Source organism: Eutrigla gurnardus, assembly GCF_963514095.1.
Source record: "Eutrigla gurnardus genome assembly, chromosome: 14".
Lineage (NCBI taxonomy): Eukaryota > Metazoa > Chordata > Actinopteri > Perciformes > Triglidae > Eutrigla > Eutrigla gurnardus.
Window position 1 is genome coordinate 3,798,385 of NC_139937.1, and position 26,455 is coordinate 3,824,839.

General features: G+C 45.6%; 1 protein-coding gene across 1 annotated transcript in view; it reads left to right on the forward strand.

The window, feature by feature from the left end:
- efna3b (ephrin-A3b) overlaps positions 1 to 24,194 on the forward strand; it is a 52,678-nt gene extending 28,484 nt beyond the window's left edge. The window contains exons 3-7 of the mRNA XM_084027133.1: positions 13,416 to 13,708; positions 14,845 to 14,910; positions 16,463 to 16,540; positions 23,364 to 23,859; positions 23,910 to 24,194. Coding sequence (XP_083883259.1) covers positions 13,416 to 13,708; positions 14,845 to 14,910; positions 16,463 to 16,540; positions 23,364 to 23,482 — 556 coding nt within the window. The 3' untranslated portion in view covers positions 23,483 to 23,859; positions 23,910 to 24,194. The remainder of the gene's footprint in view (positions 1 to 13,415; positions 13,709 to 14,844; positions 14,911 to 16,462; positions 16,541 to 23,363; positions 23,860 to 23,909) is intronic.
- The last annotated feature ends 2,261 nt before the right edge of the window (positions 24,195 to 26,455 follow it).

Below are 26,455 nucleotides of genomic sequence, written 5' to 3' on the forward strand. Positions count from 1 at the left end.
TCCTCCTGAACCTGGCTGAATCAAAGTGGCATTAACGAGGCGGGGAGTCGGCCTGTCAGAGGAGCTGCACAGCAGCGCAGGTGAGCAGGTGGCACATCTGGTTTCCAAAAGAGATATTTTTAAATCTGGAACCAAGAAGGCAGCGATGTCTTGTACCGACAGCAGGCCCAGCATGCACTATTCCTGCGTTCGCATGTTGGGCAGCCTCCAGTCGGCTGGAGCAACCTAGAGGTGTGTTGTGTCCCGGAGGAGGAGGGCGTAAACTGAGAGATGGAGTTGTGTCGTGGGAGGAGATCTTTTTATGCTTCCAGGTTCATCTTGTGTGAGGAAATGTTGGATGACGAGCAGCTTGAAACGATGCTGGTTGAATCATCGGTGCATCGGAGCAACTAAATGAGAAAGTATCGTGTCAAACGCACAAGCATCTGTACATAACATCGCCAGGAGGGACAGTCGACTATTTTAATATCCAGTCATCAACCTTAGACTTTAGCTCTGCATGTTGCTAATGAGGAGGCTTGATGACTGTGTGTTCGGAGAGAAATGCAGAAGCCAATTTTACGGTTGGTTCTTCAGGCGTTTATGGCAAATAAACACAAATGGTCCGAAGGTCAAAGGCACATGAATTACAAGAGGCAAACGTTCCCATCACATCGTGTCCAAACACACCTTCATGCTCTCATCCAGCAGCTTACGTCTCCATTTTGATTCCATTCGGCTGCAGTGATGCAGCATTTTATTGCGTTCTGACTACTGGCTTCTTTTGTTGAGGCTCATGGGTACTGTAGTATTTAGAGCCATGCCAAATTGCTGAGAAACCCCCCACACACACACACACACACACACACACACAAACACACACACACACACACACACACACACACACACACAATTTCTCAGCTGGCCATAATGACACAAACATATGATTGTTAAACGATCCAGGATAGCAGCGAAGAAAATACTTCCGTAACCAACAGTTCCTCCAACTCTGCACCTTTACACATACAGAATTAAATTACTACACCTGCAGAATGAGCTTGGCAACAAAAAAAAAATGAATTTCTCCGATGTCTGCCCTCTATCATGAAGGTGAAAACTTTAGGTGCCAGTCGGAAAATCCTGGAAAGTACACATGCTGCACATTCTGCCCAACTCCGATGCTTACAATAAGAGCTCGGGAATGGACTTTCTAGGCCACAGCGGGAACTAACAAGAGAGCAGTGCCCATTAGCAGATTGATGTCGGCTGCACCTGAGGTGACATGTTTTTTGGGGGGAATTGGGATGGAGGGATGAGTGAAGAAGGGCTGAAGGAGTAATTTAGGAGGAGATTAGATAAAGACGAGCCCGTCTTGTAGCTGTCCTGTTTGCCTGTGCTGCTGTCGCTGTCTGCATGGATGAGAGAATATGACGCTGACTTAGTGTCAGACTCCTTGCTGACACATACTGTAGTTAGAAAGAGATTAGAGAGATGTGAGGGGAAGGAGGGGAGGGAGGGGGAGAGAAGGGATGGAGAGAACGATAAGGAGGACGGTGGAAGTCTGTTTTAAGTTGTAGTTTCTCTAAAATGTGAGTGAATTACTATTTACTCTATTCCTGAAGCTGTTTTCTTCCTCATTCTCATCCCCATCTCCATCCTCCTCTTCTTCATCTCTCACCTTTCACTGTATGTCCATCCCTTCATCACTTCCTCACTCTCTCTCTCTTTCACCCTCTCCTTGTGAGTCTCATATGATAGTTGAATTCCCTGCAGTGGAGGGCCGGCGAGCCCGATGGCCAAGGAAATCTAGACTGAGCGACAGCTTGGAGGGCGCTTGTGCGTCAGACGAGAGACTCCAACCTGAACAAAGACATATGCTCCCGTCTCGCCGTTACCATGTGACAGCTGTTTGCACCGTCTTTAGATTAAGACTGCAAATGTGAAGCGAGCATATGTAAACAAATGTTTAATCGCCTCCCCCTTTTTAAAAGTGCATTTGGGCGTCCGTTTGAGAGCACGCATGCCTTTGGCCTGTTATTGCGTGCGCTCCGTCAGCAGAAAGTTGGCAGTGAAACTGATAAACCATTATGCACGACGTGGGAGTGCATGTTTATGTGCCATTTGGTGTGTACGTGTGTGTGCGAGCCCGTCCGTGTGTGTTGGGTTTAATGATCTTTTTTTGATGGTCTCGTGTAGCGGATATTGAGATGGATGGTCCATATGCTCTTTATGGTTCATGCATATTTCATATTCCAGCGGCAAAGCAGAGCAGAGCAGGCATTGCTTATATGGCCAGGATGTTGCACTGGGACGTGGGCTGACTTTATGAGCGCCCATATACACATCCCACCGCTTTGTCCCCTTTGAATAAACGCCCCAGTACGAATAAATACACACACTTCATAACACTTTCAGAAAGACACCAACAAATCCATAAACCTTAATGTCGCACTTGGAATATCTGATCTTAAATGTACCCGCGTGGCCGCCGCCGCCGCCGCCGCGTGTCTCACCGCTGTCGTCGCTCGTCACTCGACACAAAGGACAGCTGGAATAATAACCCAGTATTACATGAAAGTATGATAACTTTTCTACTTTCCCATTAATAAGACACAACAGTGATTAAGCTGATACCTCTTTTTCATTTCCTGTTTTTTCTTAAGAAGAACCGCAAAGCAAACAAAGAAGTGATGTATTTTATGTTTTTCCCAGCAGCAGCTGCAGTTTGTTTTTGGAATAAACTGATGAAGAGCTCAGCGGTTAGAAAGAAATAAAAAGAGTGAAACCTAGAGAAAGTCAAACCGCATCAAAAGAAAAGGCATGGAATAAAGTGCTTTTTTGCTGCATTTATTTCACTGAAAGGATCACGTTTTATGATCAGTTAGTGCGGAAGATGTTGCCAAAATAATAATACTAAAAAATAAAGGCCATTGTGGATTTCCTCTCAAATTAAAGCCGTAAGTCACAGTGAAGCTGCAGCATGAGCACAGACACATGTAATACACTGGAGCACAGATGGGGAACAAATGTTGTTGTTTTTCAGTGGAGTTGCTTTGTCAAGTCCATGACGCTGTCGTCTGAGGTGGTTTTTCAGCTTCCACTGACTCGTCCCACATGCACTCATTTACCCAACGGCTCCGGATGTGGACTTCAGGTCTATGGATTTGTGAGACTCTTGTGCAACTTGTAAACATGGAAAAAGGATTTTATTTCTGATATCTGAGCATCTTGAACGCAGCAACATTTCCTTTCCCTCACCCCCTCCCCCACCACACCAGCACACACACACCAGCACACACACACACCAGCACACACACACACCAGCACACACACACACACACACACCAGCACACACACACCAGCACACCGGGTCCACCTGAATGCACGTTCTGCTGTCTGTCTTATGATGATTGACAGGTCGCCGCCACATGGAGAGGCTTATTGACTTCACGAGAGAGAGAGAGAGAGAGAGAGAGAGAGAGAGAGAGAGAGAGAGAGAGAGAGAGAGAGAGAGGGCGGGGAGGACAGATTGACAGGCCGGTAGAAGAAGACAGAGAGGAGGGAGAGATGTCGTCGGAGGAGGAGTGCGAGGACGTCAAAAAGATTGAACCTGAAATGAAAAATTGAACGAGAGACGGATGGAAGGACACTGATAAGGATGGAGAGACAGAGGAGGAGAGTAGGGCAGAGAGAGTGATAGTGGGTGAGGAAGGGGGGGGGGGGGGAGACAGGAGAGGGATGTTCCACTGATAGACTGTCGAGTCTGACAGAGTCTGCTCATGTTCAGTGAAGAGAGTCAGCTTCATCATGGAAATACTGACAGCCACAAACACACACAAACACACACACACACACACACTTGTAGAATCAAACTTAATGTGTGTAATGGTTTACTAACAGGTTTGGAGAAATAAACGGGCATTCAGAGCATTCACTTCGTTAAGTTAAGGTGGAGTAACATCTGCTCGGGGTCGGTTTTTAGCGTGCTCGCTCACGGCCGCCGCTCTGCACTCACAGTTACAACGGATGATGTCATCCCGACCGACGGCTTTGCTGTGGAAGCGTATCACTCACCCCCCCGATCTCCCTCAGGTCTACACCGTCAGCTCCAAGACGCCGGCTCGCCACGTTGAGAGTCGTTGGAGAGGCAATCGAAATGCTCCCCATCGTGTACAAAGCACCTTAAACTACAGTTCTGTTGACTTTCTTTTACATTTTAATTACCGTGCAAGGATGGAGCGTGTGCTCTGTTTTTTCCTGGCCTTGAGCTAAATACGTTTCTTTGAAATTATTCCATTTTCATCATTGGCCTGCTCCATTTTCATCTTTTGTTGTTTTTTTGGGGGGGTGTTGAATTTCACAGGCTTCGCAGCGTCGTACATTTCTGGCAGGTAATTTACTGGAGCGTGAGAGAGATATCATGCACCAGGCCGGCCTCCGAGCCCGGTGTTGGCTGACACCTGAGATAGCAGGGGAGCGCTCTCTACAGCTGCATCGCTGCCCTCCACCCACACAGCTGTTTGCCGATACGCTGCACACCAAAAGTTTCTCTTTCCAATCGGAGTGCATCGCCACAAATCACTCGTGAGACTATTGTGTGCAGAGTTAAAATCTGGCATTGATAGATTTTTTTTCTGCCTCATTCATCACCCAACCAGATCCTTGTGTTTCTTGTCTCCCTTTGGCCTGTGGAAGGTCTAACGCTGAGAGATCTGCGCCGCGCTCGTCTTTTATGTTCATCTTTGATAAAGAATAAAAATAGAAAACTCTGGAGATGAAGTGAGGCTGAACATTGTTTTTTGGAGTGGAGGCTGTTTTTATTTTTTCATTGTTTTACTCCATTGATTCCATGTTGCAGAGTGATGTCCCTAAATGGGTAATTGAGCATGAATCGCTTAGATTAGCGTCTCAATACGGATGCTTTAGTTTCAGGCCTTTGTGACCGAGCACGTGTGAATGCATTTAATTAATTCTCCACGTCACAGTGCGTTAGTAGAACATCCATAGTGCTTCAAATGTTCCAGCTCAATGTCATCTTCCATCCGACAGGATACACATTTAACACACTGAAAGCCTTCATGGTGATGCAACGCTGCCCTACCAAGTCTGCTATTTATCTGGCTGCCCTGGTGTGTGTGTGTGTGTGTGTGTGTGTGTGTGTGTGTGTGTGTGTGTGTGTGTGTGTGTGTGTGTGTGTGTGTGTGTGTGTGTGTGTGTGTGTGTGTTTATCCATCTGTCGTACCCTGAGAGTAACAGAGCTCCTAGTTGCCCTTAAAACCTGTGTGTTTCTGCCCTTGTTGCGTGTGTTTTATCTATTTCTGAGAAAAGTAAAAGGTTTGAATGATGAATTTAAAGTAGCTGCAACTTTTTATTTGGTTGGCTGATAGAAGATTTTCTGAATAATGCTTCTCGTTTAGCAACGCAAATGGATGTTCACTTAATTACACTTATTTCACCGTTGGATGTTTCTTTAGTCCGGGTGCATCCATCCGGTTTTTCAGTATACTGATGGCTTTTGGTCTATCGGCCAATATCAAGTACCGATCCGATAACAGTGTTTAATTATTTAGCTTTATGACTGTCTGCGTAGAAGGGACTGGGAACATTCAATTGTGTGTAAATGTTGTGTGATAAGGTTATCAAATGAGTTGTACAATAATAAAGAATAGACCGGCACCAGAAAAATGTTAAAGTGATCAGAAATAACCTTTTTAATGAAGCAAAACAGTTGGTCAAAAAGTAAACATGGATTCAAATAAGAGTATGTGATATAAAGTATAGAAACATAGAGTTGAACTGAATAGATCAGCCCCAATGTCACTAACACCCGATGCAGCCTGCACTGATGTCCCTGATATATGATACTGGTGTCGGTGCTGCCTGTCCTCTGGTATCCACATTCACACAGCCCGTCTAGCTGCTCCTACAGTACATGACCAATCCAAATTTTACCCGTAACCCTTAGTAACCCCCTCCTGCTCCCCCTCCCGTCTGCTTTTACCCTTAAATTCTTTGTTCCTTTTTGCAGCCAAACTGCAAAAAAAAAAAAAAAAACCCTCCTGGAAACGGTGTTAAGCAGAATTTGCCACAGTCATGATTTGTGATAATGTTGAATAGTAATAAGTGGTACTTAATTAGCCATTAGGGAGACAGAGGCGAGATGGTGGATAAAGAGAGGATAGATGGGTCTCGGCACAAAGCAATGAACCCGTGTAGCACCCTTTATTTTATTTTTTTGTTCTACAACCGCTCCAAAGCTAGTGCTTCTTCTGTCGTCATGGAGACTAATGTTGAAAGCCAGCTGTGGTTTTGTCTTGGAAGCCCATTAGGCTGGAGCTCAGTTGGCACTCCTCTCTGTCTCGCTTTTCTTTCTGGCTTCGCCTCCTCGGACTCACAATGGTGAAAATATCCTCTGCGTGTTTAACTTGTCAGTGATATTGGACATGGGTCATGGGTCCCTGTTTGAAGCTTCAAGCTTGATTGAGGGTTTTTTTCCCCTCTTTCTTATAAGTTGGCCATGCACACTCAAAGTGAGTTTTAAATAGTTTCCTTGAGTAGCTGATCTCTTTTTAAAGGTAGACCCCCACCCACCTTTGCAGTTCAAGTAGGCTAAAACAAGCGCAAGCAGATGAAGAATGATTTGCAAATGGTATCTTAACCAGGTCTGCCTGATGGATGGCACTACTTCTCATTCCACATTGTCCTTCTGTCTGGCAGGCAGCGTTTCTTGCCCCGGATCTCTTATTAAATGTGGCTCAGGAGAGGGATCTGAGTAATGTTGTTGTTGTTGTCGAGAACGGTTTATCCCAGAGCTGGAGCCCTTTTCCCCGCAGCCCTGATACCCAAGCCTCCAGACCCTGACCCAAACACATCAGTCAGCGGGACACGGACGCCATGTGACTCGGCCAGGAAGTGGGCCGGGGCGGGCGGGGAGAATGATTGTTATGCAGCGGATTGATCAGGTTTCACAGGGCACCGGCGAGTTATCAATCTGTGGGAGTGTGTGTGTGTGTGTGTGTGTGTGTGTGTGTGTGTGTGTAGTTTTTGCCTGGGCAGGGTCAGGACCAGTGTTGTGTGTTTGGGGCCGCGAATTCAGCGAATCAATAGCCGGGTCAGAGGGTAATGTCTCACTGAGTGCTGAGTCTATACACAGCCATCAGACGGGATCACTATCAATCATGGGAGAGCTTAGGGAACATACACCCTCTTTCTCCTCTCCGTGTGTCTCTTTGCCTCGGCTGGCCCGGTGTCTGATGGGATCACTATTGCTCGTGTAAGGGCTTTGGGAACAGAGACAGCGGGAGTTGTAGGGAAACAGAGACAGAGCGGCCCGGGATTGACGGGAGCAAAGCGATAGCATAAGAGGTAGAGATCGGTTGGTATCGGCAGACACTGGCTTGATTGACACTTGAGAGGCGGAAGACGCCTTAAAGTGAAGAAACCCTACGGAGTGTAAAATAGTGCCGGGTGGGGATGGTGGTGAAAGGGATGACGAACGAAAGTTGAAAATGAAATCAATAAACACGCAAATTAAGGTAAAGACCGCACGTCTCGGTCTCGTTCGCAGGTTAAACAACATTTTTCTCAATCAAAGTAAACCGTCTTTACTCTTCCTCTTCTCGTCTTCACCCTTTCATCCGCCCGCCTCTCTGATCTCCTCTTCCTCGCTTTTTGTTCTTTGTCTCCGCATCGTGCACGTGTTCCAGCCCTCGGCTTCAGCAGTTGTTCATTTTAATTTCCTCACATCCATCCATCTGTTGTGTTCGGACTAAAACCCACAAAGTAAAGTGTGCATGATTGATTGCAAAAAACGAAATCAAAACACGCGTGTGCGGGAGATCATGCTCGTCGCGCACGTAATGGGCTCGGAGAGTGTGCCTGACGAACGTGGCTCTGTGTGAAAGGGAGACAGCTCAGTTCAAAGGGCTAATAACGCCTGCCATTAGGGTTTGGTGCTGCCGGAGCACTCTCTCACACCGCATAGTCAATATCCACGGGCGAGAGAGGAAGGGAGGAAGAGAGGGAGAGGATGATGGATGAGGATGATGGGGAAGGAGAGAGTGCTTAAGAGCTCGGGAGGAGTGAGACAAGAGCAGAAAATGGAGCAAACGAGGTAGAAGATGTAAAAAAAAAAAGGGGGGGGGGGGAGTAGAGAGAGAGAGAGAGAGAGAGACATTTGGAGAATGCTGCCCGTGTTTTGGGATCTTGTCAGTACTGCGTGTGAGGCCGCTTGGCAAGAAACCCTGTTAGCTGTAATACTTTGATCAATTACCAATGATGAACCATTGCTCTGCAGGGCAGGACTGTGTTTGTGTGTGTGTGTGTGTGTGTGTGTGTGTGTGTGTGTGTGTGTGCGTGTGTGTGTGTGTGTGGCGGCCTTGGAACAAGGTAGCATATTCCAGTCTGTTGGACACACTCTAGACAGGTATTGATTTCAATGGGGAGAATTTAGAACCTACTCAACCACTACACCCTATCAGAAACATACCCTCACACACACACACACACACACACACACACACACACACACACACACACACACACCTACGGGCATGTTCTCCAGTGGTTTTAGGGAGTGTGGTGGAGGGCCGGAGAGGAAAAGAACGAACAGAAGATGATACAAGTGAACGATGGTTTTGTGTTCTTGCAGTCACACACGTGTCAGTACCTTCAATGTCAACCAGGATTCAATTAGACGGCGTCTGTGCACACGCATGCTTTTTTTATTTCAAACACTCATGTCCGCATGCTTCCTATCAGGCGAGAGCCAAACTTGGACAGAAACGGGGGAAGTGAGAACACATGGAGGTGAGGAGACAAAGGAGCGAGAGGCAGAGCAGGGGGAGGACTCCTGCCTGGGTTTGATGAGGGTCTCATTGATGCTACAGATCTCTGGGAGTCTCCTTTCAGTAGGGGAGCCATTCAATTATACCAATGCTCTGCTGCGCTGATTGGAGTCCTCCTGCAACAATGTTAGCATCTCTGTACCGAACGGAGATGGGATTAAGAATTCTGGCCTCGGGAGTCCGAGGGACTTTTAAGTCCTGATTGGCAATCATTTGTAACAGTGCTGGACGAGTTTGAATCCAGCCCAACCTTGTACCCATCAGCGGTGTCTCCTTTGATTTCTGTAACCTTGATTTACCTTGGCGTGCATGTTTTTCTTCTTTTTTTTTGGCAGTTACTCAGGCTTACACCCTTCGCAACCTAATCAGCCACCCGTGGATTTCTACTTTTGATCCCGGAGCTCTTAGTGGATGGAAAGAATAAACGTGTCCGTGTGCCCGGTAGATTAAGTCCTCAGATGTTCCACGCTAACGTGTTAGCGTTCCCTATAATAAGTGACCGCTGGCAAGATATTTATTAAAACACAAGTAACTGTATGTGACGACCTTGTTGGAATCAGAATGAAAAAAACAACAAATCTTGTGATTCCACAGTCGTCGTGTGCTTTTACCCTTGAAACGATGATAACGACTTCCCTTTCATTGTCCATGAACAATAGCAGCAGCCTGAAACGCTGAGTGGAATTCAGCCATCACTCCTGTTTATGTTAGTCTCCTGTGCTTTTCCTGCTGTGACCCTCATTAATAATAACATGTGGATCCACAGATTGTGTGTTAAAACAATTTATTACCTAAAATATAAACGTCTTATTAAGGCTGATGACAGCTGGTTGTTTCATCGTATGCCTTTCCCTCTGCTGACCTGTCAACAACAAGCCTCGTGTAAATGTGCCTAAATATGTATTTCCCAGCTGAGAATATTTTGTTAGAACGCCAGCTTTCATCCTCGACTCTTCTAATTGGTTCTCGACGACTCGAGCAACAAAGGATGTTTACATGAACCACAGATGGACTGCCAGCATATGAGTGAATATATCAGCCGTTGATATGTGACCCAGTGTCATGCACGTTGTCACGGTTCAGGGGGGAAACTGCACTCAATGACCTGGATGTTTGAGGTTCCAGTCTGCCTCAGTGCCCCCCCACCCCCCCCCCCCCCCCCCTCTGCCATCTTACCAACACAGACCAGTGCAGTAAGCCGGTCCTCCAAGCGCTTGTTACAAAAGGGAATGATTGCTCTTACTGTCAAAGTGTTTTATTGATGTACGTTGCTCCGGCCGGCCAGCCAGATAATAGGCAGGCAGGGGGTAACTCTGGCATCATATTGCCCACGACTGATTTATATAGGCAACATACCCTCTCTTTCTCCCCCTCGCTCACGCTCTGATGTGATTTTACAGTAGTGACATTGATCCGGCCCCACTTTGATCTTGCTCTTAGCTGTTGCTCCCTCCCTCCATCACCCTCTCACTCCCTGGTGGCCAGACTCTGCAGCTTTTAACCCCGACTACCCCTCATCTCATCCTCTAAACCCTGCTCCATCTTTCTCTTCCATCCTTCCATGGCTCCATCCCTCCGACGGATCAGCCGATACAAGTGTTTCTTTTGCTCAGCGAAGCCCCTGCTGGGCTCCGAGGCGGCGTTGTGTTGTGGATGAAAAGTCTCTCGGCTTCTCTCCCGCCATCGGCTTCCACTAACCAGGTGTCACGTACGAGAAACCGGCGGTGATCCGACGCAAAATGAAAGGGAGAGAGGGCAGAGGACGGCGACGCATCGTGACATTTCATAAGCTGCTCCACCTTTTTCCTTTCTGGATCACCGTGTCTCATCATCCATCTTCATTTGGTATTTTCAGGGGGCATAACTGTCCAATAATCTTAAAAAAAAACCTCCACATTTGGGGATAAAAATCAGGATTTCCTCAGTCGGAGTGGATTTTCCTCTCACGATTCTCAGGGAGACCAGTTTAAAATGATGTATTGCATTCTCTTTTGTCTGGAAGCAGACTGAAGGCAGCGTACAGTCACAAGGAAAGGGCACATTCCTCACAGACGCTTTATATCCAACGACTGCACTTAAATGAGGAACATAAGAAGCTAAATCACAGCGTGGCCAGGGATCTTCTTTAGAAACACCATACCATATTGCCCAACACATTATCATCCAGTCTAATAAAAAACACATTGGCTTCTACTTACATTCACTTATTCTGACACTTATATTGGCTTAGATTGGTTACCGGCCAATTCCAAGTACCGACCCAATGCCAGGACTCTTTTTCCAGTTAAAATCTGTTTATTGCACTGTGTGGTGTGGAGAATGATTTTAAATGTAAATCTACTTATTATCTGTGTGTCTGTTTTCAAGTCCTGTTCACTCAGTGTATATTTAATGTGCCACTGTGTTTATTTACTGTATAAACGTGAGATTAGAAATCATGTTTGCACAACACACAAGCTCTGATCCCTGAAACAGAAGCAGAATGTAAGCATAAAGGACTCTTTATTTTTTACATGAAAATGGAGTTATTATTTTTGTATTATACGAGTATGTCTGTGTGTTATTACATCAAACATAAAAGGTCGAGGCGTCTTTGGTGTCACATCGAAATGCACGGGCAAACCGCAGCAAGCACACACACACACACACACACACACACACACACACACACACACACACACACACACACACACACACACACATGCAGTGGGAATCCTGAAGCCAGCTTTTATCTCAGGGAAGTGATTTACTTTCAGATTAGTCAAGATGTTCCGGGTTGCCCTCCCCCTCATTTTTCTCTCTTTCTTTCCTGCCATTATCCCCTTCATCTCGGAGAACTTGCTTTTCTTTGGTAGCGTAAAACTCTCCCCTTTTTATCCTTCTCCTGTCTGCTCCGGTCTGGCTCTCTCTGCTCTTTTACTAAATTTGCATTCACGCCTCCCTGGTGGAACTAAACTCATCCCTCACTTGTGTTCTCTCTCTCTCCCTCTCTCTCTTTGCATTCACTATAAATATAGTTCCCTTGAAGCATTTTACCCCTTTTTTTCCTACCACTAATACCCTCTGTAGGCTAGTAAATGATGTAATGAGAAAAGGCGAGGAGAGCAGAGGAGAGGAAGAGAGCAAAGGATGAATGTTGAACAATTAATCTTCCCTTCATGTTAGTGGGAAAGAAAGGGATGAGAGGCATGGAGAGCAGCGGGAGAAAGACAAATTCAGGAAGGATTTGAAGGGAGCGGCAAGAAGTGATGGAGGGAGGGAGACATCGGGAACAGTGTTTCGATCTTCATTTAATAATTGAATAATAATCCCCCTTGAGACCTGACCTAGAACTGGCAGAGAGGGGAGCGAGGCAGCGTCAGGCTGAGATGACACACTGCTGCCCCCTTGTGATTTTATGATGTCACCACTGTAACGTCTGAGTGCGTTTGTGTGTGTGTGTGTGTGCTCATCGGCGTGTGTATGATTTACAACTGCAACCTGTCTCTGTCACACAGATATAAGCCCGTGTCTGTGATGGAGAGAGAAAGAGGCTTTTGGACGTCAGGAAAGAATCTATTTCACTTTGTCACACATCTGTGTCTGGCAGTGTGTCGCGTCTACTTTTACACGCACACACACCCCCAGACACAGATTCAGACCTTATCTTCCTGTCAAGCCCAGTCTTTTCTGGGGTTGACGCTGATATATGAGCTTCTGGGGTGGGGGCGGGGCGGACGGAGGGGAATGTGGCCGGGACGTTGATGGCTGATGTGAGCGCGGCGTTGCGCTCAGGTTGATGTACGAGCGCTGGGGTTAGGGGACGACGCGGCGCTGACACCGGGGGAGGAGCCGTGGCCCTGGGGCCCTCGGTCCATACCGAGGAACCGGCTCCGCATTGTGTGCATGCAGCAGCCCTGCAGCCACAAACACACACACACACACACACACACACACACACACACACACACACACACGCTGCTTTGAGTTATTAATAACTCAATAACTCTCACACAAAGATTCGTTTGACCCCAGCTGGACATTCACGCTGAAACCCATGCATCCGAAAAGCACCAGTACCATCCAATGATGTGAAGTGTCATGTTATACGTGCTGTGATGGAGTGTGTGTGTGTGTGTGTGTGTGTGTGTGTGTGTGTGTGTGTGTGTGTGTGTGTGTGTGTGTGTGTGTGTAAAAGCCTCAAATATGTGCGTATCTAAACAAAACATACATTTCTTTACTTTGCTAAGCACTGTGAGCTGCATTCAAGGCACGACTCTCACTTTATAACAACAGGAGTTGTTGTTATTCATCCGTGAGAACGTTTCCTGGTTTCCAGGAGCGGTCTAATCGCAGTGGCAGGCAAAAAATGTCTTTTTTCTTTTCAAATTCCGCAAACCGACTTTCCACAAGCGAGAACATGTCCAATTATAATGGGTTCATTCTGGTTAGTTGGAAAATGCCTGTAAAAGATTGATAAAAATGCATTTTTTTAAATATATTTCTAAATGAGACAACCTTAATTAGAACAATACAATTAAACATGATATGAAATGTGTGTTTTGCTTTGTGATTATGCTCCTGCTGACTGTGTCTCCCTCTCTCTCTCAGTCTGCGTAGGGAGGGCTACACGATGCAGGTGAACGTGAATGACTACCTGGACATCTACTGCCCACACTACAACGACAGCCAGCGCATGGTGGGCACGGGCGAGCAGTACATCCTCTACATGGTCAGTTACCGCGGCTACAGGAACTGTGACCCCCAGCTGGGCTTCAAGAGGTGGGAGTGTAACCGGCCCCACGCCCCCCACGCGCCCATCAAGTTCTCGGAGAAGTTCCAGCGCTACAGCGCCTTCTCGCTGGGCTATGAGTTCCACGTGGGACAGGAGTACTACTACATCTGTGAGTCCAACCATCACATCAATAGAGTGAAACATGGAGTCCTCCAAATATTAACATGAATACACTGAATTATAGTAAAAGCTTGTGAGACCAGAGCATCAAAATCCAAACATGTAATTCTCTTATTGTTGAGTGGATTTGAAGATGAACTCGGTTCAGACCGTCCTCAGGTAATTTCGGGATAACAAATTGCTCCTTCACATCTAATCATATCACGCTGCCGTCAAGCAGGGCTCGTCCATTCTGTTGATTGGTAATCGAATTAAGTCACAACACCGCGCACCAATATGACACCGTATAAATAATGAACTTTTAGCTTGTAATGAAACAATTTAAAAACAAATATTTCAGGCTGGGGATGAATGTCTCATGCCTTTAAATGGCTCAACAATGGGTGCATCACTCATGAACCTACGGTACTTGACAGGAGACGTCTTCCTTATGAAGACAACGTCTTGGTATGGTTACTGGCTGGTATTTACAAAACCTCCAGAATGTCTTTTTATTATCAAATCCCAGGGTTTTCTATTTGATAAATATATGGATGTGGTACAGTTGTGTTTTATTTTGTATTATTTAAATTCAAGATATTTGAACTAAAGGGAAAGTTTGACTATGGGGGGCAAAATGATGTGTCAAACACACATTTTCACAGCAGCCTTGCTGTCCACATTCTGCCCTTTTAACTATCGACCACATTTAGTAACCAATAATAAAAACACTTCTCATTTATTCCACCCTGCAGTAACATGTCTCCTCCGTACTGCTCAAAGCCGACTCTCTTTAGTACATACGGCTGTTGTAAGAACGTTAAAAACACTGACTGTATAATGGCCGCTTGTGCGCTCCAGTGCATGCAAAAAGAAATTACCGTAAGTGCAATGATGCACTTAGTTTTTATTTTCTGTGTAAAATTGCATGTTAACTATGTTTAATGTGGAACAGTCACGTCTGGCCGGCTGTAATCGGTTTCATAAGGTCAGCAGTGATTGGTGCGTTGATCTTCATGTTTTGTTCCCATTATAAGCAGCAAGACCCAACTTTGGTCCGTCTTTATTTGGGAAGAGCACATAATTGAAAGCATTGAAGCGTGAGTGAGTACACGTAATGATCTATTGTATTTGATGATTTTACAGCCACGCCCACCCATCATCACGGCCGCAGCTGTCTGAGACTACGAGTGTACGTCTGCTGCTCCACGGGTGAGTCTGTGTGTGTGTGTGTGTGTGTGTGTGTGTGTGTTTGTGTTTCTGGACCATGTACCTGTACCCATCTGGCTGCCACCGGGCTCCCCATGAATCCTCACACACACACACACACACCCACCCACACACACACACACACACACACACACACACACACACACACACACACACACACACACACACACACACAGATGCATACATAATCTAAATACAGTCTAAAACAGGCAGAGCTATTAATACTCCCCTGCAGCATTTTCACACACAGCACAGAACTCCCCTTGCTCCTCTCTCTCTCTCTCTCTCTCTCTCTCTCTCTCTCTCTCTCTCTCTCTCTCTCTCTCTCTCTCTCTCTCTCTCTCTCTCACACACACTCTCTCTCTCTTCTTTCTCTACAGCAGCAGAGAGGAGCAGCTCCAGCTTTGAAGGCCCTCACCCCCTCCTCTCCTCCCCACCTCCCTACTCCCTCTTTTCCTCCTCCCCTCCTCCCTCGCTCCCTGTCAGAATCCATTTATTGCTGTGTGCGGTCAGTGGGTGGCTATGTATATGTAGTGTTAACCTCTCTCGCTCACTCTCCTGCCTTCCTTCAAACTCACATCCCTCTCTCACTCTCTCTCTCACTCACACACACACACACACACACACACACACACACACACACACACACACACACAGACAAACACCGACTTTGATCTCTGGCCTGTCCGGTCCTTTTAACTTCCACAGCCCTGTAGTATTAACCTCTCCTCCCTTTCACGCCCCCCCCTCGCTCTCCTTCCCCTTTCAAACACTGCCTCTCTTCAGTTTGATCTGCCTCCCTTCACCTTCCCTCACTCTCTCTCTCTCTCTGTCTGCTTGTGATGTTGTGGCTTATCCCTCTGTCTGCTTTTTCTTAACCCCCTACAGCCTTCTGCTTCTAAGTTGGACTTAAAACTCTGCAGACCGTTGATTGGTCAAAGACAACCGTCACAGGACATCCTGTACACGCCGGTGATTTTAAAAAAGCCAAGCTACCGCCAATACACTGCAATTATTTCATTTACTTGACCTAGATTTGAAGAAACGTCAGCACCATACACTACATGCAGTACGTTGTACCAGAGTCAGTTTCCTGTTCCTGTGTCTCCTGGGTTTCACCGCTGCCCCGCCCCATCATGTGACCAGCAGCACTTCCTGAGTCCATTAACTGGAGAAGTCAGCATGAACACAGATGTGACGAGCTAACTTTTTGTAACACTAAATATGACTGTTAGCTGTGTAAATAACTACTGTTCCAATAGTAATAATGATAATATAAATACATTATGTATTGTGCAACCAGCTGATCAGCTCCTATTCTGAAGGTGCACTATCCGCAGTGCAAGAGGAAATAGGACCTGACACCAAAAGTGGAGTCAAGTCATGCAGAGTGGAGTGGAGCCTGAACATGCCGTGGACACGAGGCATTATGAAAATCTTTAGATTTGAAGCAATGATATGGTGGATGCTCCCTCGCCCTCCTCCTCCCTCATGTTCCGTCTCATTAAGTTTCCTCTCTCTCTCTCTGTTTCAGCATCTGACGTGGACGATGAGCCAGAGCCGACAGAACCAGACTACACGCTTAGACCAGGCCTAAAAATGGACGATATTGGTGAGTCACACACCCACTCACCTAAACGTACAAACACGTTAAGTTGAGCACGCATTTATCCGACCCGTCTGAGAAACACGTAGACGCACGTTTGTCATTCACATCACATCAGCTGCAAATAATGGAAATGATATGATTCACACCTTTCCAGCTGCCGTTTTGAAGTCGAAGGACAATTATTGTGTTTTTTCATTATTTCCAGCAAATCTCAGAAATGAACTTCAACAAACAATGTGTCCGTCTCTCAATGCTTTCTGATTTCTATAACCTGTCTGACGCATTCAGACACAAGCCCATGTTTTTGGACTATTCCCTGCATTTATAGGCATTTATATCCACTTATTATAAACACTTTAAATTGTTTTAATATTAATAGTAGTATAAAATATGATTTGATCTCCTCTTCTTTATTAATGATAATGTTATATTTACATTCATGGATACAGACCTGAAAAATAAAGATAATATATTTGCATCTTTAACCAAATATCAATACTTTACAGCCTCGTCTTTGATTACCAGTCAGTTTGGCATCTTTTTTAGGAGAATATTGTGTCCTCAAACTGTCGCAACTTAAATATATATATTTCCAAACGCTTCCTGTCAGGCTGCATTCAGCCCCGCCTAGCTCCACCAATCAGATAGTCAGGACAGTCGTTATGTTGTCCCAACGACAGCTGGGGACACGGAAGTCATCTCCCTCCACCACCAGTGGAAGTTAAACTTGGCGTTTCATGAATTTGTTAGAAAATAACAACATAGAGAACATTCCTCTCCTTACTGACAGCATGCTGATCGTTGTGTTTGATGGCAGAGTGACCAGTTCGTTGACCACGCAGCATCAGAAGCGGCCAGCTGAAGTGAAATGTGCCATTTTTTCACGGCACCAGCTGGCTCGGCAAGCTGCTGATGCTGCTAAATCACTCATATAATATAATATAATGCATATTCATTTCACTCCCGCCGATTTCACCCGGATATGCAAGTTCACAGAAATGACTCAATTCATATTTCCTGTAGTCAACTTCTTAGATCTCGACACGCGTTCCCTCTTTGCCTTCGTGTTGCTCTCAGAACCTTATGACCGCCAGTCATGTGACTCGTCAATCATGTGAATCGTAGTGAATCGTGTGACTCGTGAATCATGTGAATCGTGGTGAATCATGTGAATCGTAGTGAATCATGTGAATCGTGGTGAATCATGTGAATCGTAGTGAATCATGTGAATCGTGGTGAATCATGTGAATCGTAGTGAATCATGTGAATCGTGGTGAACCATGTGAATCTCAGTGAACCATGTGAATCGTGGTGAATCATGTGAATCGTAGTGAATCATGTGAATCGTGGTGAATCATGTGAATCGTGGTGAATCATGTGAATCTCAGTGAATCATGTGAATCTCAGTGAATCATGACGGCGCTTCCTCAATTCTCAGTGCCTTGCCATGTCTCCCTGTTGCGGGTATTGTGCATGTGTGTGTATGTGGGTGCGTGGGTGTGTGGGTGTGCGTATGGAGGGTGGGAGGTGTCTACTTTATTGTTTTTATTTTTGTGTAAAGCACTTTGTGCTGCGCACTCAGTGTAAGAAAAGTGCTTTATAAATAGAGATTGATTGATTGATTGGTTGATGTGAATCCTGGTGAATCATGTGAATCGTGGTGAATCATGTGAATCGTGGTGAATCATGTGAATCGTGGTGAATCATGTGAATCTCAGTGAATCATGTGAATCGTGGTGAACCATGTGAATCTCAGTGAATCATGTGAATCGTGGTGAACCATGTGAATCGTAGTGAATCTCAGTGAATCATGTGAATCGGGGTGAACCATGTGAATCGTAGTGAATCATGTGAATCTCAGTGAATCATGTGAATCGTGGTGAACCATGTGAATCGTGGTGAATCATGTGAATCGTGGTGAATCATGTGAATCGTAGTGAATCATGTGAATCTTGGTGAACCATGTGAATCGTGGTGAATCATGTGAATCGTTGTGACTCATGTGAATCGTAGTGAATCATGTGAATCGTGGTGAACCATGTGAATCGTGGTGAATCATGTGAATCTCAGTGAATCATGTGAATCTCAGTGAATCATGTGAATCATAGTGAATCATGTGAATCGTGGTGAATCATGTGAATCATGTGAATTGTAGTGAATCATGTGAATCGTAGTGACTCATGTGAATCGTGGTGAACCATGTGAATCTCAGTGAATCCTGTGAATCTCAGTGAATCCTGTGAATCGTGGTGAATCATGTGAATCGTAGTGAATCTCAGTGAATCCTGTGAATCGTGGTGAATCATGTGAATCGTAGTGAATCTCAGTGAATCATGTGAATCGGGGTGAACCATGTGAATCGTAGTGAATCATGTGAATCTCAGTGAATCATGTGAATCGTGGTGAATCATGTGAATCTCAGTGAATCATGTGAATCTCAGTGAATCATGTGAATCATAGTGAATCATGTGAATCGTGGTGAATCATGTGAATCATGTGAATCGTAGTGAATCATGTGAATCGTAGTGACTCATGTGAATCGTGGTGAATCATGTGAATCTCAGTGAATCCTGTGAATCGTGGTGAATCATGTGAATCGTAGTGAATCATGTGAATCGTGGTGAACCATGTGAATCGTGGTGAATCATGTGAATCATGTGAATCTGGATCTGTCTGGCGCTCGGCCGCGGTTTACGATAGAAGCTGAGCAGTGAATCAATAAGTGACAGACTTGAGGATAATCTCTCAGATGATCATGTGGCTCGGCCTCGCTAGCCGCCGACCGTTACACATCAGATATGCGGGTATGAATCATCGTCCCGTCTTGCTTCGGCACTCTTCTCCAAGGTAACCTGCACAATATGGGCGCCGCGGCGGCGTCGTCAATCTGCGTTGGCGCATGCGCGTCTCTGGGTGATGAATCAGTCTGTTCTCATAACTGTCACACGAACTCATCGCCGGCTGCGGCGAATGGCTGCATGTCATATGAGTTTGTCGAGATGCCTCTCCCTCACTTTTTCTCCCCTCCGTCATCCTTTCATCTCGTTTTTCTCCCTCACTCCATCTCCTTTCTCCATGCCCTCCCGCTCTTTAATTCCCATCCTCCATTTTCCCTCCCAGAGCACATGTAGGAATGCAGCGGAGAGGAAAGCCACCGAAAACTCACTTTATTCACCTTTTGATGTGTGAAATTGAGTTTTTCCCTCCTTTTGACATGTTTTACCCCTTATCCTTATCCTATTCCCTTTCCTCATCTTTGAGTCATAGTAAGCATTAATGCTATCACAGTGATGAAAGCTATTAACTTGGAGAAATTATTTTATTCCAAGATTATATTGTGTTTAGCTTTTAGCTTTGGGCACCTGTTGGGGTTAGTTAACCCAGACTTGTGTTTGCTGCTACCATGCATATTACATTCTCATCACGTCTCCTCACCACTTGTCCACCTTCCTTCCTTTCCTCTCATTCCAATAACAAGATATACCGTTTTATTCAAAATACTGAACAAGTTACACAGAATAATGTACAGAAAAGGAAATGGTTATTTCCACAGCTGAATGCTTGTACTGGATGTACTTGAACAGATAACGAATGTGAGCTACGTGGAAATGGTGTTAATATTAAGCGGACGGCTAACACAATAGCGGAGCACAAATTACCCCGGCTCCTGTGGGTCATTTTCACCTGTAGTGCCGTGTTGCCAATTAAATTAATAGGATAACTCAAGTGGTGCGAGAGGAAGTGAGGAAATCAGCAGGGAGCTGTGAAATGAAGAGAAAACAACGAAGCGGTGCAGTTTCCTATTCCCCTCCCTCGTTCTCCGTCCTCCTGACTGCCGATTAGACTCATCACATCATAGTTTTAATTCCTGTTATTTAAAGTTTATATCGCCACATTCTCTTCCAATCTGCCTGATTACCGTGTCTGAAGATGTGGTAATGTTGCAGGCTGGTATTGTCTCTCTCTCCCCTCAGTGCTCACGGTTTATTTCCTGGGGGCTGCCCCTTTCAATCAGTGTCTACGGCTCAACAGTGGTTCCCTCCTGAATACGGCCTCCAGTATTAGATTTCATTTAGATCTCATTTACAACACAGATGGAACGGTGCGAGCAGCTCCCCGTGCAGCCATGTGATTACCGACGGCTTTCCGTGGGAGGATACTCATTTACCCGCCCGGCTGGCTCGGGTTACCGCATCTGACGGTCAGGCCCGGCCATTAGTGGGGGAAAATCAGACGCTCCTTCTTTAATGGGGTTTATTGTAGCAATTAGCGCTCCTTCAAGCAAAAGTGCACTTGGGTTTCTCCGCCAGCAACATGGTGTTGAGTATCAGCAGGCAGAGCACGGCAGACTGGATGCTGTGTTTCTGTTTCAGGTCAAAATATCCTGCAGAAATGCCTCACTCTCATATGTTGAAAATGTATAGTTTAATGGTAGAATAATTTACATTTATGCACATACTTAATTAATACCACATTCTCATTAAGAAACAAGTGGATCCATTTCTATTTAAAACATAGTTACTTCAAAAAAGGACATAAAGAGCAAATCAACAGCTGATTAAGACCAGGTGTGTCAGCTGATTGCTCAGGTGCATCAATTAAGCTGATGATGTCACGTCACAACTCTAAACTGACAATCAACATGACCTTCTTCTTCTTCTTCTTCTTCTTCTTCTTCTTCTTCTTCTTCTTGGCACAACATTTCACAATAAAAAAAAATGAAAACGTCCCAAATGTTGCTCATCTCTCTGCTTACATACACTCCTACGCCAGAGGGTGCAGTTATTTTACAGATATGAGGCCTGTGAGGTGTCAGACGCCTGTTAAAGAGGGGGGGGGGGGGGGGGTATTAACCAATCAGGGAGGCTGTAATGAAAGATGCTATTGTATCAATATCTCCAAAGCCCTCTAGCTGTATTGAGTTGCAACAGTAAATCACTGTTTGACCCTGTGATGAGGACATGCTGATCAAACCACAGATGAACACGTCTCACTTTGCCACACAGTCGAATCAACACCTCTGACAAGCCAATAAAAGATAATTACTTTCAGAAGGAATTTGTTTTTAAAGGCTCATGAATGTATTTTTCAAGCCGCTATTAGACTACACACAGAATACAGAGTCTGGGGTATTAAACTGCCATAATTAATATAATGTATTCAGTGTGCCATCTTGGATGCTAAACTCAGAAATATTAGATGGAAGTAAAGTTTGACTCATATTGCTTTGCAGTGTAAACTACTCTGAATGCTCACTCTTTGGGAGTGTAAAATAACATAACTTCAGATGTTTTCTATTTAACGGATAGGTTGTTAAAGTTGTTTGTGACTTCTTCTTCTTACTTGACCCTGTTAGAACAAATCTATGTTAAATGACATTTAATGTTGTTTTATTGCAGTGGGATATATTTCATTTCACCTGATATAATATTAATTCTCGTAACTAACCCATGTTCAACATTGAAACTTTTGATATTTTAGACAGAAACCATTACAGTTGATGGCTAAACACACACACACACACACACACACACACACACACACACACACACACACACACACAAACACACAATTAGAGACTAAGACATTTCCTCTTGTTCTTGTCAACATGACATGAATTCATAGACACCTCTGAGCTTCCTAATTATCAGGCGGATGTTGCCTGTTTTTCTTCTCCAAAACACACACACACACACACACACACACACAGCTTCCTCGTGTAGCTGATGTTTAGCTCAGAAGTATGTCAGAAGGTCACGATGTACATCATGTGTTTATCTGTTACATTTGGCTCGAGACGGCACGCACGAGGCGGTTGCCGGAGCGACGCGTCTGAACCGGCTCTGCAGGATGTTTGGCGCTCTCTGTTTGTGTCTTCCAAAACACATTCCTCTGTCAGTCAGCACCAAAGTAACTGTGTCCTGACCCCCTCGGCTGCACGCTCGGTTACGGAGCGGTCAAAGCATTTAACCTGCGCTCCGCCGCCGCGTAGCCCTCATTACATCGGCCAGCAGAGCATACCCAGAAGAGGCCATCTCTAAAAACCAGGTGTCAGCCAGTCATTACTCTGCTGTCTGACCCCGCGGAGCAGCTGGAGCCAGCTACGGTGGCGAGTGGAAACACTGACACTCTCCCCCGCTTCACTCCGATGCCATCGGACCGTTCACACAATAGCTTCTAATCAGCATCAGCCGTGTTCAGACAGAAAATTGGGCTTCTGTCTGGTCTCCTGTCTGGTCTCCAGTCTCATTAATCAAGTGACTAGCGAGGGCGTGTCGGGCCACGTGTGTCTCAGAAGTGTAGCGTGCCGCAGACAGTCTGCTGTGTTTTTGTACATCTGCACACCCAGACATCAACTAGCTCGGCTGGTAGCCCGCACACTATTTTTAGGAGCTCTCCAGGTGTGTGGTGGTGGGGGGGCTGGGTGGGCGGGGTGACGGTGTAGCGGTGTGTAAAAGAATGTGTCACTTTATTAGAACAATGAAGCTCTCTGACAACGGCTGCAGCAGTCTGCCACCGTCCTGCTGTTGTGTTTGTCTTTGTAGCGGATTTATGACATTTTAGTGCGAGTTTGACTCTCGGCTGAAAGCTGCCTTTTTATTTTCATGCATTTCTCTTTCATTTAAAAGTTTCAGTAAAAGCCGTGCTGTGTAAGCAGATTATAGCTCAATTAGAAGCGCAGATAAACGTTATCTTTTTTTCATTATTTTCCTTTCAAGTTTTTAAAGTGTAGACCCCCCCCCCCCCCCCACTCCATGCTGGCATTGTAACAAGTTGATATAAATATACTGATACTCCTTCTCTCTGCTTGTGTTTGGTTTTCCAGATGAATTTAACCCTTTCGTTCCCAAGCTGGAGAAGAGCGTCAGTGGAAGCAGCCCATCCAGGGATCGCCTTCTTCTCACCGTGACGATGCTCCTTCTTGCCGCTCTCTTCATCTCCTAGCAACGGCCATCCCATCAGCGTCACCATGCCAACTAGCCTTGGGAGGGTGTACAGTATCAATGGATGGGAGAGTTGAGGAGGGGGTAGAAGAGAGAGAGCGAGGGAGAGCGAGAGAGGGTTCAGATACCACAAATAGAGCAGAAGGCAAGAGGAGCAAGAAATGAGAGTTTTCAAGCATTACGATGTGAATGTGTGTGTGTGTGTTTTCTGGTACAGCTGTGTATTCTGGAGTGCGCTTTTGGTTCGAGTTGAAAAACCTTCAGGCATTCAGTGACACAGTCTGAACCAGTAAGTTGCATTAGAGTCAGCTTGTGCATACACATGCAAGTGTGGTAGACCGTGTGTGTGTGTGTGTGTGTGTGTGTGTGTGTGTGTGTGTGTGTGTGTGTGTGTGTGTGTGTGTGTGTGTGTGTGTGTGTCTGAACAGGTCACAGGTTGAGCTTGTTGAATCATGCACAGCATTTATACACCAGGACAGGCAGGGCTGAAATCCTAGTAAAAAAAAGAAGAAAAGGCATCAAATCCACCCACCTAATTGAAAACCATTTGAAGACTTTCCCCTGGATCTGATTGGTTGAAACACTTCCTTAGGGCTAGTTGCCATAGTTTCTTGCAACAAGAATTAAACTGAACTCAAAATGAACTGAATCGGATAGATTTCATCACAACTGAACTGAAATTGCCTTTTTTTTTGTTGCTGTTGTTGTTGTCGTTGTTGTTGATCTTGATGCTGGGAACTTGTCCCAGTCCACGGAGGAGGGGGGGGGGGGGGGGGGGGGGGGACCAGCTGATGAACTGTGTAGAAGACTAATCAATGTAGCTGATAGTTCACCCTGGGACTCCAGTCGCCGCAAGTGTTTTAGTTTTCATCTCCACTGTCTGCTGAGTCATCACCACCACATCTCTAATGAAGGCAACGACTGGACGGGGGTCAAAGTGTTGAAACGCTGAATCATTCATTCAAAAATAAAAGGGGGGGGGGGGGGGGGGCTCACTGTAGACGTGCCACCGACACCTACACTGCAAGTTCTACGTTTCCAGTCCTGCTGTGGAAGTACTCCACGGATCCTCCGTCATCTCTGAGGTTACAGAAGCACACGACGGCTACAGAGCAGCCGTGGATACGCTCAGCAATACTGCCCTCCTCCTCCCAGCCCAGCAGGCCGCCATGGGGGAGAGCAGGGGGGGACGAGGGAGGAAGAACGGTCACTCACACCAGACTCCATAAAGAGACAATAAGCAGCACTGGTGTAGCGGTCCCTCCACCAGTCTCATCGCCGTAAACCCCATCATCAGACGCCACATGTAAACGGTTTTCTGTTACTGTGTGTGTGTGTGTGTGTGAGAGAGAGACTATTTTAAATGGTACTAACAGCCAGGATACATCCACATACTGTACGTCTTATAAGTATGAAAATGCAAAATGGAAAAAAAAAATACAATAAAAACACAAACTAAAGCAACAAGTAATACACACAAACCAAGTGCTTTGGTGGGGAGGTACAGCAATTCAAAACCCAAACAACTGTACCAGTCGGGTGCTTCAGAATAGCGTTTCCATAGCAACTAGCACCTTATTCACCATGGTTACCCCACCCTGCCAGTGATGGACTCTAGTAGGGCATGGCTTACCATAGTAGCTGATAACAATGATGAAGGTGAAGATGATTATAATGATGATGATGATGATGATAATGATGATGATGGACTGCGAGCCAGGTCGTGCAGCGGCTCACCCACCGGCATGTGAGGCATTCAAGTACTCCTGTAAATGTCAAAACGGACAAAGAATGGAATGACAATGTCTTGAAATTTGCCAAGGTGAAATGTGATGTAAGCAATTTTACTTGAAGCTCTGTTTTCTTGTGGTCGTTTCTTTTTTCTCAATGTTTTTTATTCTCATTTTGTTGAAGTTGCTGTGGTGTATTTCTGGTTACCTTGACAGGGGGTTTGGAAGGTGGAGGAGTGGGTGGGTGGAGCCATATGTAAACCTGGGCTGGAAGCCAACGTTAATATTGAGAAATCATACATAGCTGGTTCCCATCCCTTTGGCTTGTGACCCCGTTAAAAGGTCACTTCCCCAACCGCACACGAGGATGACTTTACTCATCAAGTATTATATTATTCAACCCCCGATGATGTCATTCTGGGTTAGCTTGGATTAAAGTCAGTGACCAGTTCAACGGCAATATTGTCCAGTTATTCTCAAGAAAAACTGGAAAGTCTGAAATCATTTAGATGAATGTGTGATATATGTGTTTTTTTCTGCTTAAAAAGGTGCTACTTTTGATACTCGGAGCATTAATATAGCAGCAAACATGATTTGCCATACGTTTATAGTGGAGTCTCTACCAGAGCAGAGAATGAAGTTAGTCTCCCGCTGTGTGTGTTGTAATCCAAGCTTCTCTGCTCTCTGTTGACATAGTGCATGTGTGCGTGAGCGTGCACGTGAGCGTGCAACACTGGTTGCTAACAGCCGCTGCTCTGCACTGCTGAACACGTCACAGAAGTGTAGCACCCTCCCTCCGGTTCCCCCTCAGGTAAACACCGTTAGCTTTGTCAGCACCTTTGCTGTAGTTTGCGCTGTTAGCACCGTTAGCTGCGAGCCACCGACTCAGCCGCCACCATGGTGAGAGACAATAGAAACAGCACATTGAACCATCTCATGAGGTGGTTTTGGGGTATGAGCACATATTTGTGAGGACCATCAGGTTGGCAACCACCGATACAAGGATTTAATGTTGTTTGGGGATTATTTGTCACTATTCCCCCCAAAAGTGTGTCTGATAGCTGGATTCCTTTTTCAACCAAACTGGACAGACCTCGAGTGGACGACAAAAGCACACAGTATTAAACTCACAGAGATGTAAATCACACCTGTGGAGACAAACGGGGGTTGTGTAGTTTCAGAGCATCATTGAGAACATGCAGGTTACGTAACCCAGGTGTATATATGGCTCTTGGTGGGGGTGT